This window comes from Lontra canadensis, unplaced genomic scaffold, assembly GCF_010015895.1.
Source record: "Lontra canadensis isolate GAN:19392208 unplaced genomic scaffold, GSC_riverotter_1.0 scaffold82, whole genome shotgun sequence".
Classification (NCBI taxonomy): domain Eukaryota; kingdom Metazoa; phylum Chordata; class Mammalia; order Carnivora; family Mustelidae; genus Lontra; species Lontra canadensis.
The window spans coordinates 2,375,115-2,389,467 of record NW_022631076.1 but is presented as its reverse complement, the minus strand read 5'-3'; the positions used below and the strand labels follow the sequence as shown (position 1 = coordinate 2,389,467).

Sequence of the window (14,353 nt, the reverse complement as noted above, 5' to 3'; positions counted from 1 at the left end):
TGAAGAATTACTGTGACTTCTCCAGAATTATTCAAAAGGGAGGATGTTAGGAAGAGTAATTTTTTGAGATATTTTAAAATATCAATGTATTTTGGTGGATTGTGTATACATACATAGACACCTATAATAAGTGCCATATAGCACCTGTCTGGTACTGGGGAAATTGAGTGCCATAATAAGCATGATGAGTGCTTGTGAATCGAGTCTCAGAAGTAAAGGAGAACATTTAAAACTCTTTTCCCTTTTAGTTCTACCAGTTTTCTGTTGGAAATCAGAGGGAAGGAAGGCTTTTATGCCACGGCCACTATCCTGAAATCCTCGTTGTGGATGCCACCAGCCTTGAGGTGTTATACTCCTTAGTATCAAAGATCTCTCCAGACTGGATTAGCTCCATGAGTATTATCCGATCCCACCGAACACAAGGTCAGTGTGTGATGCCCTTTAGGGACTTTGGAGCCCTGACATGATAGGTACTTACTATAGAGTTCTGTATCATAGATGATATATTTCATAAGCATAAAACATAAGTTTGAGGGAAGGAGTGGGGGCATCTGTGGTTGGCAGAGTCGATGGGGGGCAGATCAAGAAGGGCCTTGTGTGCTAGCTAGGGAACTTGGGTTTTGTCCTGTAGATCAGGGATTGGTAGACTTCTCCCGTGAAGGACCACATACTAAATATTTTAGGGTCTGCAGTCCATGTGATGTGTTTCAGTTACTCCATTCTGCCAGGGTAGCACAAAAGCACGTAGTGTGGAAGTGAATGAGCCTGTGTGTGTTCTATTAAAACGTTATTTACAAAAAACAGCCGGTGTGCTCAGTTGATCCATGAGCGCTAGCTTTCTGGTCCTTGCTGTGGTTGTTGGACAGCCTCTGGTAGGAATGCTCAAAGGGACTTAAGTTTTATTTCATTTTTTTAAGGATTTCATTTATTTATTTGAGAGAGAAAGTGACCATGAGGTGAGACTCAGAGGGAGAGGAAGAAGCAGGCTCCCCACGGAGCAGGGAGCCTGATGTTGGGAGCTCGATGCCGGGACCCTGAGATCATGACTGGAGCCAGAGGCAAATGCTCAACCAATGAGCCACCGAGGCGCTCTGGGACTTGTGTTTTAAGCATCACTTTGGTGGTGTTGTTGAGGATGGTTTAGATGGGAGAGAATTTTAATACCCCAGTCGAGGGTGGTGCAGGTCTGGGGTCCAGCAGTGGCTGTGAAACAGAGTAGATGGGTTTGCAGCACTTCCCAAGGGCTTGTCTGCAGGGTATTGGTTTTGAAATTTGTTAACAGGTATTAGTGAAAAAGGAGGCTTCTGTGGTCACATATATTTGGGAGATGTTCAGTGCAATAAACCTGAACAAGCTTCTGTAATCTGGGACCTTCTTAAGTAGAGGCTTTTTAATGCCTGTTAGAGAATTACTGCTTTATTCAAGAGCATAGCAGTGAAAAAGAGATTCAACTTCATTTTCCAGGCAATAGGGAACTCATCATTGGTTCACCTGTAATCTTAGTTACAAGCCATGTTTTCTTTAAGAAAGGACTATATTTGTGACAAGCAGTTTGCATATTTTGAATTTTGGCACAATTTCCATTTGAGATATACATGTACTTATTCTAGTTGGAACAGGATAGGCTGTCACCGATAAAAACTTTTGTGCTGTGCTTGCAGTTCTAAATAGTACCAATTTATAAACTTGCAAGAATATTAATCTGCATTTATTGTATTCTAGTCTTTGGATATTTGAGAATTTTAGCTGTATTGGGATATTCCACTTTTACTATAAATTGACAGATTTGTGAACAGTCGTTAGTGTCTCTGGCCAGGCTCATGACTTGTAATCACTGCATCCCAGAGCCTTACATTGTCTGGGGAACTGTGTAATACAGGGAAGTTTTTAGTTAAGGACAGCAAATGGTTCTTTTTTATAATAGTAATAACTCATCTTGACTGACATGCTGAGTGCTCTCTCTACCTGTGGTGTGTCTTAATTCTCATAGCAACCTGTTACGCTCGGTACTGTTGTTACTCATTTGTATTTGCTTATTGAACTAAAGACAGGTTAGTTAAGTTATCCACAGTTTGTTGGGTAGTTAGTGAAGAGATTTTCAAATCTCATTTCAAATCTCAGCCCTCATTCAGGGCTCCCTCTGGAGCCCGGGTGACAGTGCTTCTACTGTCTCTGCTCTCAGAGTTTCGTGTATGTTTCATGTATGCTGTGACTGCTTTCTTACCCACAGCTTATGCATTTTGTTTTTAGCTCATGTCTTCTCTTGATCACAGTCTGTGCACGGTGTAATGTGCCATGGAATGTCTAGAAGTCAGGCAAAGTGGGCGGGACGGTGGGGAAACGAGTGTCTTCAAGACGTCAAGTGAGTGTGTTCATCCGTGACAAATACTTAAAAGTGAATGTCGAAGAATAAAAATTCTTTGTTGAATCATCGAGTAATCATAGTGATCAGGAACATTTGAAATGATTAAAAGCCGGTTGATTAGAAATAAGAAAATTGAAGTAGCTGCAAACAACTTTTCCTTGAATTTCAAATTTGTTTCAAAATCTGGCTTCTATTTTTTCATGAAATATAGAATTATGCTTTTACACCAGTTAAAAAGCATTATTATTAATACAAGCCATGTTACTATTTGCAAAAAAAGGGTATTATATTTGTAACCTTGGTTTCTTGGTCCCTCTCGACTTAGAGGACACTGTGGTCGCACTCTCAGCTACGGGCATCTTGAAGGTCTGGATCGTTACCTCTGAAATAAGTGGCATGCAGGTGAGACAGATGCTCTGTTCTTACAGAGTCTTCAATTTTAGCAATGATACGCCCCTCCCCCTTTTTCCTCAAGGGCCAGGAGAAAACTATTCTTTTTCGAGAACCTTATTGACATAGTATTAGAACATCCCCTAGTATGTTGTCTCTGTAAGTGTATTATGTTTTTTGCTTTTGATGACAGACATCTGCTCTTTTGAGGATATGAAATAGAGAAACATACTGTACAAGATATAAAGTAGAGAAACACAGAAGAGCTGGCATTTTCCTCAGTTGCCTCTATTAAAGTAAAGAGATAGTTTGCTTGAGGGGAAAAAACAAAGCAAACCAACACAAAAAGTACATAAAGCCAATTTTCGTTCTCTCTCTGTTGTTTGGGCTTGAATTCCTTGTAACTCTGTCAGTAGGAATGGCAGATCAGTATTCCGACATTATCGATGCTAATCTCTACAGCTACTGAATTTTCACACACTCAAATTGGGGGAGGACCTGGAGGAATTGATTAGTTTTTTTTTTTTTTTAAGATTTTATTTATTTATTTGACAGACAGAGATTACAAGTAGGCAGAGAGGCAGGCAGAGAGAGAGGAGGAAGCAGGCTCCCTGCTGAGCAGAGAGCCTGATGGCGGGGCTTGATCCCAGGACTCTGAGATCATGACCTGAGCCGAAGGCAAGCTTTAACCCACTGAGCCACCCAGGCGCCCCGATTAGTTGTTTTTTTTGTTTTTTGTTTTTTTTTTTAACCTAGAAGGACATATAGATAACAGAATTTAGGATTGACTCAAGCTTTTATTATCTGTTATTGCCACGGTGTTGACACTGATTGTCATCAGCATTTTAATCTTGAGTAGCTTTGTGTCAAGATATTGTGCCTGGTTGTGTTTGGAGAGTATTTTTGTTACCTTGGTTCTTACATGAGAGGCTAAAATAGTGAATATATCAAGTGATATCTTTCTCCCATTTTATTTATTTTTATCATTGTATGATAATTTTAACCGACAACCAAACTATTCCTGATGTTTTACATATCTTTTTCTTTTCAGGATACTGAGCCAATATTTGAGGAGGAGTCCAAACCAATTTATTGTCAGAATTGCCAAAGCATTTCTTTTTGTGCATTCACACAAAGGTCACTTTTGGTTGTGTGCTCCAGATACTGGAGGGTAAGATAGCCACATAAGTAAGAAGCTGTATTTTTACCCTTCGAGGTGTTGGTTTATTAGACTTCCAAGGATAATTATAAGGAAGAGCTTGGTCTAAGAATATTTTAACCCTTTGGAATTCATATGTGATTTTGATACCAAATTTGTAGGTGTTGGGATTTGGTTACATATCGTTAAACTTTTTTGTTCTGAGTTATAGAATGATTCTGTTAATGATTATTATTTCATTGATCTTAATGTCTACCTTTTGCTACTGTTTCAGTCATTATTTCCTCAGTACAACATAAGCAGCGGTGGTGAGTTTTCTGCAGGCTGACCTATCTTTGTAGTTTGTTGTTATTCCCAATGGCCATTCTGTTCGACTTGTTGGATTTGGGAAGGCCTTTCTACATCACTGGAGAGCTAATGATGAAAAGAGTTTATTACTTCCACCTTGCCAGACTCCAGTACTTCCATAACAGAAAAAGAACCAGCATGTTTTGACCACTTGTGCCTAGCATATATTTCAAAGCTTTCCATGTATTGTTTCTTTTAATCTCACAGCTCTCTGAGGGGTGGCTTATCAGTCACCTAATCCTGCATCACAGATTACTCCAAAATTTAGCAATTTAAAAACAATACATGTTTATCAATCCCCCTCTGGTTCATGTATCACAGCCCGAGCTGTGGGTGCTCAGTCTTGGCATGGCTTAGCTGGGTGCCTCTGGCTCGGGGTCTCCCACAGGCTGCAGTCAAGGTGGGAGCCAGGATCGCAGTGTCCTCACAGGAGTCACGTAGGGCGGTTCTGCTTGTAAGCTTCCCCGATTACTGGTTAGCAGGCTTTACATCCAGCTGACCGTTGGCTGGAGACATTAGTTCCCTGCATGTAGGCCCCTCACAGCCTGGGAACGGTCTTCCTTCAGAGTAGTAAGCAAGCAAGAGGGGTTGTAGCCATGACCCACCTCTTCTCGGGACTGCAGTGTCACCGCTTCTCCCCTGGTCCGTTGTCTAGAAACGTCACAAAATCCCAGCGAGCTCAGGGGAGAGGATTACAGAAGGGTTTGGCTACCAGGTCGGGGCAGTCGCAGAGGCTGCTGGCTGCAGTAGGAACTACTACTTTCCTCATTTTGCACATGAGGCACGTGAGGTGTAGGGGGCACAGAAAGCTCGACTGAGGGTGTTCAGGCACTGGTGGAGTTGCCGGGCATCAGCTCTGCCAGCCTGAGCTCGGCAGCTGCTCTCCTTACTGCCATGTGACACTGCCTCACAGGGGATGGGCTGTGACTGACCAGACAGGCCAGGGCGGCGGGCAACACCTTAACTGTATCCTCGCCATCGCTACTATTGCCGAATAAGATTAGAGATCTTATTATTATTAAATTATTAGATTATTAGAGAAGCTAGCAGCAGCAGTAGCAGTGAGTACACGGGATCCTTCCTTTGTCTTAAAAACGAAAGCACATGCAAATAGTAATAAACTCAGAGTGTAGGAGGACACAGTTTGACACATCTTTTTCCCATCGTACTTTTCCTTCCCCTCTGCAGGGGCAGTATCTAATACCATTTCTGGTGTGTACATAATAAGCATTCTGTTCTCACGTAAGTATGTGAGAATAGAACAAAAAGAATCCAATAGGAAAATGGACAAAAACGTTTCATAAAAAAGGAAGCCGGTGGCTAATAAATGTATAGAAAGGTGCTTAGCTTCATTCATCAGGGAAATGCATAGTAAAACAACATTAAGATAGTACTACTAACTGAATAGAATGACTTTTCCAAATACTTATTGCCAAAAAGAAGTCTCTTATTTTAAATGGTTAGATTATCATCTCTTATGGGTTCGAGCAGTTTGTTAGATATTCTAAAGGGCTCATCATCACAAGCTGAGCTTTAAAAAAAATTCTTTTTTCCTAATATTTGTATAATTTTACTTTATATATCTTCAAATATTTAATCTGGAATTTATTTTGTATAAATTGCAAGATGTAGATCCAATGTTACCTTTATTTCAGATGGACCCCAGTACCTGGTGCCATTTGTTGAATAATTCACTTTTCTATTGTTGTGCCTTTATAATACATTCTGTTCCTGTAATTACTGGAATCTGCTTCTGGACTTGTTGATTTTTCTGTTTATGCATCAGTACTGTATTGTTTTCTTTTCTATAAGCTTTACAATTTGTTTTCTTAGATAATAAGGCTGGAGGGTGGTCTCCATTCTTTCTTAGACTTGTCTTGGCTATTCTTGTAGTGTTAATGTAATAAGTGATTAATATAGCAAATCATGGTAAATTCAGATAGGATTGTTTTAACTTCAAAAAGGCTCTGTATAAGCAGTTTGCTTTTTATTTAAAGAAAACTAAAATAAAAACTCTAAGCCGTTGAATTTTTTAGCACTGTAGAATACACTTTTACCAATCATTGAAAGTGGTAGAAAAATTATTCTAGGAATTATGAGATCAGGATTTTTAGTCCTAGCTCTCGCACTTACTGGACATATGACCTTGAGTGGGTGATGTAACCCTTATTTGGGTCAGTTTGCTGTCTGTAAAATGGAATAGCAATTCCTGCCTCCTGCATTCAAAAGGCTCTTAAGAGATAGTGACGTAAAGGGACTTTGTAAACTTTGATGTGCCTTACAGATGCAAAGCACCAGATAGCCTGTGTTGCTGACTTGACTTTTTTTGGGGGGGGTGGGTACAGGGGACTTGACATTTATATGTGAGAATTATTAAATAATAAAACTCAGTCTTGAGGCGCCTGGGTGGCTCAGTGGGTTAAAGCCTCTGCCTTCGGCTCTGGTCATGATCCCAGGGTCCTGGGATCGAGCCCCACGTCAGACTCTCTGCTCAGCGGGGGCCCTGCTTCCTCCTCTCTCTCTCTCCCTGCTTCCCTGCCTACTTGTGATCCCTGTCTATCAGATAAATAAATAAAATCTTAAAAAAACAAAACAAAACAAAAAAAACCCTTCAGTCTTTTAACTTCCTATTTACTGTGCATCAGCCCCAGGATGAAATAAAGTAAGGTAATCCCCATATTAGTAAAGAGATATTCTGATGTCTAGGTTTATTAGAAATAGTGTTACTGGACGTAGAAATAAAACAGGAGTCAGAACCACGCATTCTAGAGGCTGGTTCCCTGTGACTTGGAATTCTTGATAGAATATTCCTCCTTTTAGATAAGAAGGGCTAAGGACTCCCTGTCCCTATGTAAGGCAGCACACCTGCCCTTGTCATATGCCTGACCCCAGAGAGGCACACAGCTGGGTCCCTTGTTGTGTTTTTCCTGATGAAGGTGATCGAGCCCCATGGCTCACTGACACAATGTCTTTAACTTGAGGTAGTGAATTTTAAAGGCCTGAGTTTGTTAAATATATTTCCAGAAGTTTTGCTTTGATTTTAGTCTGTTTTTTAAAAGATTTTGTTTGAGAGGGAGAGGGAGAAGCAGGCTCCCCTCTGAGCAGGAAGCCTAACAGTTGGGGCTCCATCCCAGGACCCTGGGATCATGGCCTGAGGTGAAGGCAGATGCTTAACTGACTGAGCCACCCAGGTGCCCCTTGTTTTTAGTTTAAATGTCACTGTATCTTACTTAAATGACACCAACATGGATTAGATTGGGAATTTCTTGTTCCTTGTAGGTATTTGATGCTGGAGACTATTCCTTGCTGTGTTCGGGTCCTAGTGAAAATGGACAAACGTGGACTGGAGGTGACTTTGTGTCAGCAGATAAAGTCATCATTTGGACTGAAAATGGACAAAGTTATATTTACAAACTACCTGCCAGGTATTCAATCAATAATAAGTTAGGACTTTAGTCAAAGCAAAGAGTCTGAATTCAGGGCATAACTCAGATGTATGAAAATGTTTAAAATATAAATGATTTAGGTAAAAAACTTCAGAACTTTTTTTAAAATTATGTATAATGTATTATTTGTTTCAGGGGTACAGGTCTGTGATTCATCAGTCTTAGACAATTCACAGCACTCGCCATCGCACATACCCTCCCCAATGTCCATCACCCAACCACCCTATTCCTCCCACCCCCTTCCACTCCAGCAACTTCCCGTTTGTTTCCTGAGACCAAGAGTCTCTTAAGGGTTTCTTAAGTTAGATTTATAATTCTAGTTTAACTTCTAAGTTCAAAAATTAGGTGGCTCTTTATTTGAAGTAGGGTATTTTATTTATTTTTTTTAATTTTGAAGTTGGGTAATTAATGATATTAATGCCTACATTAAATTAACTCTTATTTGAAAATCCATATTTTGTCTATTGTCCAAAAATCCTCCTCATATGGTATGATAAAATATTTGATGCCAGTATTTTAATTGGATGTTATATTTTTCTCATTTTCAGTTGCCTTCCAGCTAGTGATTCATTCCGCAGTGATGTGGGGAAAGCAGTTGAAAATTTAATTCCTCCTGTACAATATAGCCTCTTGGATCGAACAGATAAAGGGGTAAAGTTCTTCAGGTCTCATTTATAATTGATATTGACATTGAAAATTTTTCACAACTGCATCTGTCGGTGTCTTTGGTTGCTAAGAATTTGAAAGATTCAGAGCACTGTGTTAAATGTAATAAAACATTTTGATATGGTCATTTATAAGCACAGTTCTAAAATTTGCATATCTTAATTATACATGCTTTTGGTGTTCACATTTCTCTAAGAATACAGATGATCTTATACTGATTACATAGAATAAATGACTTTTTGATAAAAGATTGATGGCATAAATTTACGCTATCTTGCAATTATAAACATAGTGACAGGTATATTTTTAGGAGGGCAGAGATAATCATGGAATACTGCTGATTAGTAATAGTTCATTACTTGGATAAGGCATTGCAGTATATCTCCAAAATCATATAGTGGGGTTTTTTTTTGTTTGTTTATTTGTTTATTTGGCAGACAGAGATCACAAGTAGGCAGAGAAGCAGGCAGAGAGAGAGGAGGAAGCAGGCTCCCCTCGGAGCAGAGAGCCCGATGTGGGGATCGATCCCAGGACCCTGGGATCATGACCTGAGCCGAAGGCAGAGGCTTTAACCCACTGAGCCACCCAGGCGCCCCGAAAATCATATAGTATTTTAAATTATCAGGCATTAGAAATAAAGGATAAAAGAAATTTTTTCTCTATAAAAACCAAAGTTTATTACGATTTCTTTTTTTTTTTTAAGATTTTATTTATTTATTTAAGACAGTGAATGAGTGAGAGAGCAGGAGCAGGGAGCCTGACATGGGACTTAATCCCAGGACCACCAGATCATGATGAGAGCTGAAGGCAGGTGCTTAATCGACTGAGCCACCCAGATGCCCCTGATTTCTAAAACCCTACTTAATATCAATTTAAAATGGAAATGCAGTGGCATTTACATCTTCATGTGAAGGGATGTTGAGGGGAAGGAAATGTCTTTTTTCAGTATTTTGAGTTTGCAGAATTTATACATCTCTGTACAGTTAAAATGCTCTATAACCTATACTTCATTCTCCTCTAACTTGAATGCCCCCTTCTCTCCAGCCACATAGTCACTTCCAGGTAAACTAAAGGATAACGACTTGTACAAAAAAACATAGAGAAAATAAAGCAAAATGGGTGCCTGGGCAGCTCAGTGGGTTAAGCCTCTGCCTTTGGCTCAGGTCATGGTTTCAGGGTCCTGGGATCGAGCATCGCATCGGGCTCTCTGCTCTGCGGGGAGCCTGCTTCCTCCTCTCTCTCTCTGCCTGTCTCTCTGCCTACTTGTGATCTCTCTCTGTCAAATAAATAAAATCTTTAAAAACAAACAAACAACAAAGCCAAACAATGTACAATGGCTATGTACCACCTCCCCATTATGTTTTAAGTTAAGAGACATGTGAGATACTCACACTGTGGAATGCGGAATATTGGTTATTATAGCTGCTGCAGCAACTTCTCCATATTAGGGATGTTGTTTATCGGTTACAACATTCAGTAATTTTCTGACTTTAAGTTAAATCACATAATTGATTATGCTTAATATATATTGTTTCTATAGGCCAATGATTTTTAGGAATACTAACACTAAATACAGTAAGTAGGTTTTTAACTATAGTTGTCATAACTGAAATTTTTTTTCTGCTTTTCAGGATAAGATTCTATGCTTTAATATTCAAGTATTTGTGAATTGATAATCTAAACTTTAATTTTATGAGCCCACCCCTATTTAGTATTTTCAAATAAGTAATCTCACTGAAGGCATAAAATCAGAAAAAAAAAATTGTTTTTAAAAAATATATACATAAGAGCCTAATGAATGGTTTTGTTCCTAGTGGTTTATAGTTAATGTGTCAGGCTAGGTTCAAATTGATTATGTAGATGTGACCAAGTAAAATGTCATGCTATTAGTTGAAAATATACTGCTTTAAAAAAAAATGGAGTCTTCTACTTGTACAGTCTTGGTAGTATTAATTTTGCTGCTACTCTTAGTTACTAATCAGTGATGGACAAAAAGCTAGGATTAACGAGTTCTCCCCTTTTGACCTTTAAAGTGGAGACTTTTCTTTTTGGTAAAGAGTGGTATATCTTTGTATTAATTGATAGGGGACAGTTAAATAAATTGCACTGCTGTGGTGAGTGATCAGTTTTTCTAAAGTAGAGAAAAAATATAAATACTAATTTTAGAGAAAGACTATAAATGTAGTTTTCATTTCTTTGTATGTTTGTATTTTATTGGACTTGAATATTAGCTGATGTGTAATTAATCTATAAAATTACATTAAACTATTGTTGAAGACTCATGCCATAAATACTTTTTTTTTACTCTGGTTCTGAGGCAAAGCACTTAACATCCTTATCTGAAAAAAAAATGTTAATGTGTGAAATATTTTGATTAGTAGAAGGGATTCCTGGATGGCTTAGTTGGTAGAGCATGTGATTCTTGATCTCAGGATAATGAGTTCAAGCCCCATGTTGGGTATAGAGATTCCCTTAAAAGAAAAAAAAAAAAAAAAAAAAAAAAGACCAGCTACAAATATTTGACCGATTTTTTTTTTCCTTTGGCAGTTGCTGATTTGTCCTCCTGTTACTCGATTCTTCTGTGGGTTCAAGGAACACCTCCATAAACTATTAATTCAGGGTGATTCTTCAGGAAGATTGAGTATTTGGAACATACCAGACACACCTGATAAACAGGAAGGTAAAGAAGACAGTAATAAATCACATGCAGCAATTTCTCAGTTCTTTTAATTTTACAACCTAAATACTAACCATTGCATAATAAATTCATAGCGTATGCGTCTTTTTATTCTTCTTAGAATTATAGTTTTTTTTTTTTTAAATATTTTATTTATTTATTTGACAGACAGAGATCACAAGTAGGTGGAGAATAGGTAGAGAGGGGGAAGTGGGGAGCCTGATGTGGGGCTGGATCCCAGGACCCCGAGATCATGACCTGAGCTGAAGGCAGAGGCGTAACCTAATGAGCCACCCAGGCACCCCTAGAATTACAGTTTTATCACAGTTACCGTTCTTTGATATATATTACTGAATCAACTCTAAGTACATTTATTTTAATGTTTAATTTTTTTCTAACATGGACAATTTTTTTTTTTTTTTGATGCATAACAAACCTCCACAGAGCTGAAAATGACAACTTCTATTAGCTTGCAAGAGGCATTTGATAAACTGAATCCTTGTCCTGCTGGAATTATAGATCAGCTGAGTGTGATTCCCAATAGTAATGAGCCTCTTAAAGTAACCGCAAGTGTGTACATACCAGCACATGGACGACTTGTTTGTGGCCGTGAGGATGGAAGCATCATTATTGTACCTGCCACACAGACAGCCATAGTACAGCTGCTGCAAGGGGAACACATGCTCCGAAGAGGTATACTGAAGATCTACCAATGTCTAAAGTGTTCTGCGAGCTCTGTAACCATGATATTGACAGGTTTTCCCTCTTTGTAACAAGTACAATGAATCAGCTTAGTTGTTAGTGTGTAAGAAATACTTAGTACCCATTATTAGAATACATATCATGTAATGACTGTATGTGATAAAGTATCTGATTTTACCTCTTGGTGTATGTTAATAGTTTCATTTATTGTTAGTTATCTCTATAGCTTACTAAGTAATAACCACGTTAACAGTAAAACTGCCAATCTTTTAGAACAGTGCTGTCCAGTAGAAATATGTATATATAAGAGTATGTGATTTTCTATATTCACATTAGTAAAGAATGAAGCAGATGAAATTAATTTTAATAATCTATTTTATATAACCGATATAGCAAAAGTATTTTCATTTCAACTTGTAGAATTGAAAAAATTTCAATTTTACAATATAAAATCAATGGCAATCAATATAAAAAATTACAGATGAGATATGTTACTTACTTGTTTGTGCTAAATTTCTGGAATCGCCTCTGTGTTTTCCAGCACATATGAGTCTGCCCTAGCTACACTTCACATGCTCAGCAGCCTTACGTGGCTAATAGCTACTGTATAGGACAGAATATTTTAGAAGATAAAGTTAGAAGTTTTTTTGATGATAAAATTTATAGCTATTCTGACAATTCGTGTTTGCTTTTATTTGTTGAAATTTTGTAAGACTTTAATTTTCCCATTTTAAATCCAAAACCTCATTCACAGGTTGGCCACCTCACAGAACACTTCGCGGTCATCGGAACAAGGTCACATGTTTGCTGTATCCTCATCAGGTCTCAGCTCGTTATGACCAAAGATACCTGATATCTGGAGGCGTGGATTTTTCCGTCATAATTTGGGACATATTTTCTGGAGAAATGAAACATATCTTCTGTGTGCATGGTGGTGAGATTACTCAACTTCTAGTTCCACCTGAAAACTGTAGCGTAAGTTGATCCTAAAAGATTATTTTATTGTGGTAGCCCTGAGTTATATTGCTATTAGGAGTAGGATCTAGAGTAACTTAAGGAAAATGTGACAAAAGAATTAACAAAACCCTTTCAATTTTAAAATTGGATAATGTTAATATATAATATTTAAGCAGAATTATAGTTAGTTACTATTGGGCACAGAAATAGAAGATGCACATTATTTTTTCCTGTTACTTCTAAATAGTATGGCTTGTCTTGGAAACACAGTAGCAGTTTAAAATATGTTTATTGAAGTTTCAATTTTCTGTGTTAAAGTAGTTTACATATTCACAAAGATACTCTGAAGTCTCATTTTCACCTCTGTCTGAGCAAAAAGATAGTGAATGTATACTTTGGTAGAGACAAAGTACTCATCAACTTGTTAATAGTGTTTGTTTAAATAAACATTTACTGTGACAAGGGAAAGCCATAACAGTCACTGATAATGATATTGGAAAATTTTGTACATACTTTTGTGAAAGCAGATTGCTTTCTTCCTGATGGGTGTGTAGTGATATCAGAAAGCCTAATAATTTTAGGAATATGAGGTTTGAGGAGGCTTTAGAACTGATAAATAACAGATCCATAATTTTTTCTTCATAATTTCTTTTACTCTTTGTTAATCATGAACTTTTTCGTGTGATTTGTCACCTTTGTGTGCACAGTCACTATTTCCCAGCATTCACGTATATGCGCATGCACACACACACACACACACACACTGTTGTCTTACACACAGGTTTCATGTTTATAATCCATTCAGCTTCACAAGTTATGGTCTTACTGAAATGGAAAAGTGTTCTATTTGTGAATCTGATGCAGTGTTCACAAGGTTTCAAATTCTTTTTTTTTTTTTTAATTTTTTGAAATTTCATTTCAAAACTGAAGAAATTTTCCTTGGCCTTTTTGCTTGCTTACTTAATCTTCCTGATTATGTATTTTATCTGCTGTGTTCTGCCAGAGCTAGATTTTGTTTGATTTGATATTGGTGGTGTTATAGGAAGTCCTAGTGCCACTTTTTTTTTTTTTCTGCCAGACTTGAAAATTGTTTTTTTAATTTTTAAGTTTTTATTTATTTGAGAGAGAGAGTGTGTGTGCAAACGTGGGAGTGGGGAGAGATACAGAGGGAGAGGGAAAGAGAGAATCCTCAAGGAGCCGTCCCACTGAGTGTGGAGCCGGATGTGGGGCCTGATCCCAGGACCCTGAGATCATTACCTGAGCCAAAATCAAGAGTCTAAATCAAGAGTGGCTGCTTAACTGACTAAGCCACCTAGGTGCTCCCAAATTCAGGTTCTTAATCATTCTCTTCCTTCTTTCTTATTCCTTCCTTTCCAAATTGTTTGTTAGGTTCTTATCTCCATCACTGTAACAGTTGCTATGTGTTTATTTAAACAACCAATCATCTGTCTGTTTTTGTGAAACGGATATCATCATAATGGCACTTGTGAGTTACAGCACTGTTAAAATCTATGCTAAGCTTCATTGTACAGTAGTTAGGCCCTATAGTGAAGCATGAGAATTTTCATCCCAGATTTTTGTTGTTATGTAAAAATTTTTTTTTAAGATTTTATTTATTTATTTGACAGACAGAGATCACTAGT

The 14,353-nt window shown here is 37.9% G+C and overlaps 1 protein-coding gene across 2 annotated transcripts in view; it reads left to right on the top strand.

The window, feature by feature from the left end:
• Window positions 1–14,353, top strand: part of WDR7 (WD repeat domain 7) — a 367,645-nt gene that overhangs the window by 36,988 nt on the left and 316,304 nt on the right. For both annotated transcript variants that reach the window (XM_032882427.1, XM_032882426.1), the window contains exons 5-12: window positions 249–423; window positions 2,691–2,767; window positions 3,807–3,926; window positions 7,542–7,687; window positions 8,257–8,359; window positions 10,922–11,054; window positions 11,496–11,744; window positions 12,508–12,728. In XM_032882427.1, coding sequence (XP_032738318.1) covers window positions 249–423; window positions 2,691–2,767; window positions 3,807–3,926; window positions 7,542–7,687; window positions 8,257–8,359; window positions 10,922–11,054; window positions 11,496–11,744; window positions 12,508–12,728 — 1,224 coding nt within the window. The remainder of the gene's footprint in view (window positions 1–248; window positions 424–2,690; window positions 2,768–3,806; window positions 3,927–7,541; window positions 7,688–8,256; window positions 8,360–10,921; window positions 11,055–11,495; window positions 11,745–12,507; window positions 12,729–14,353) is intronic.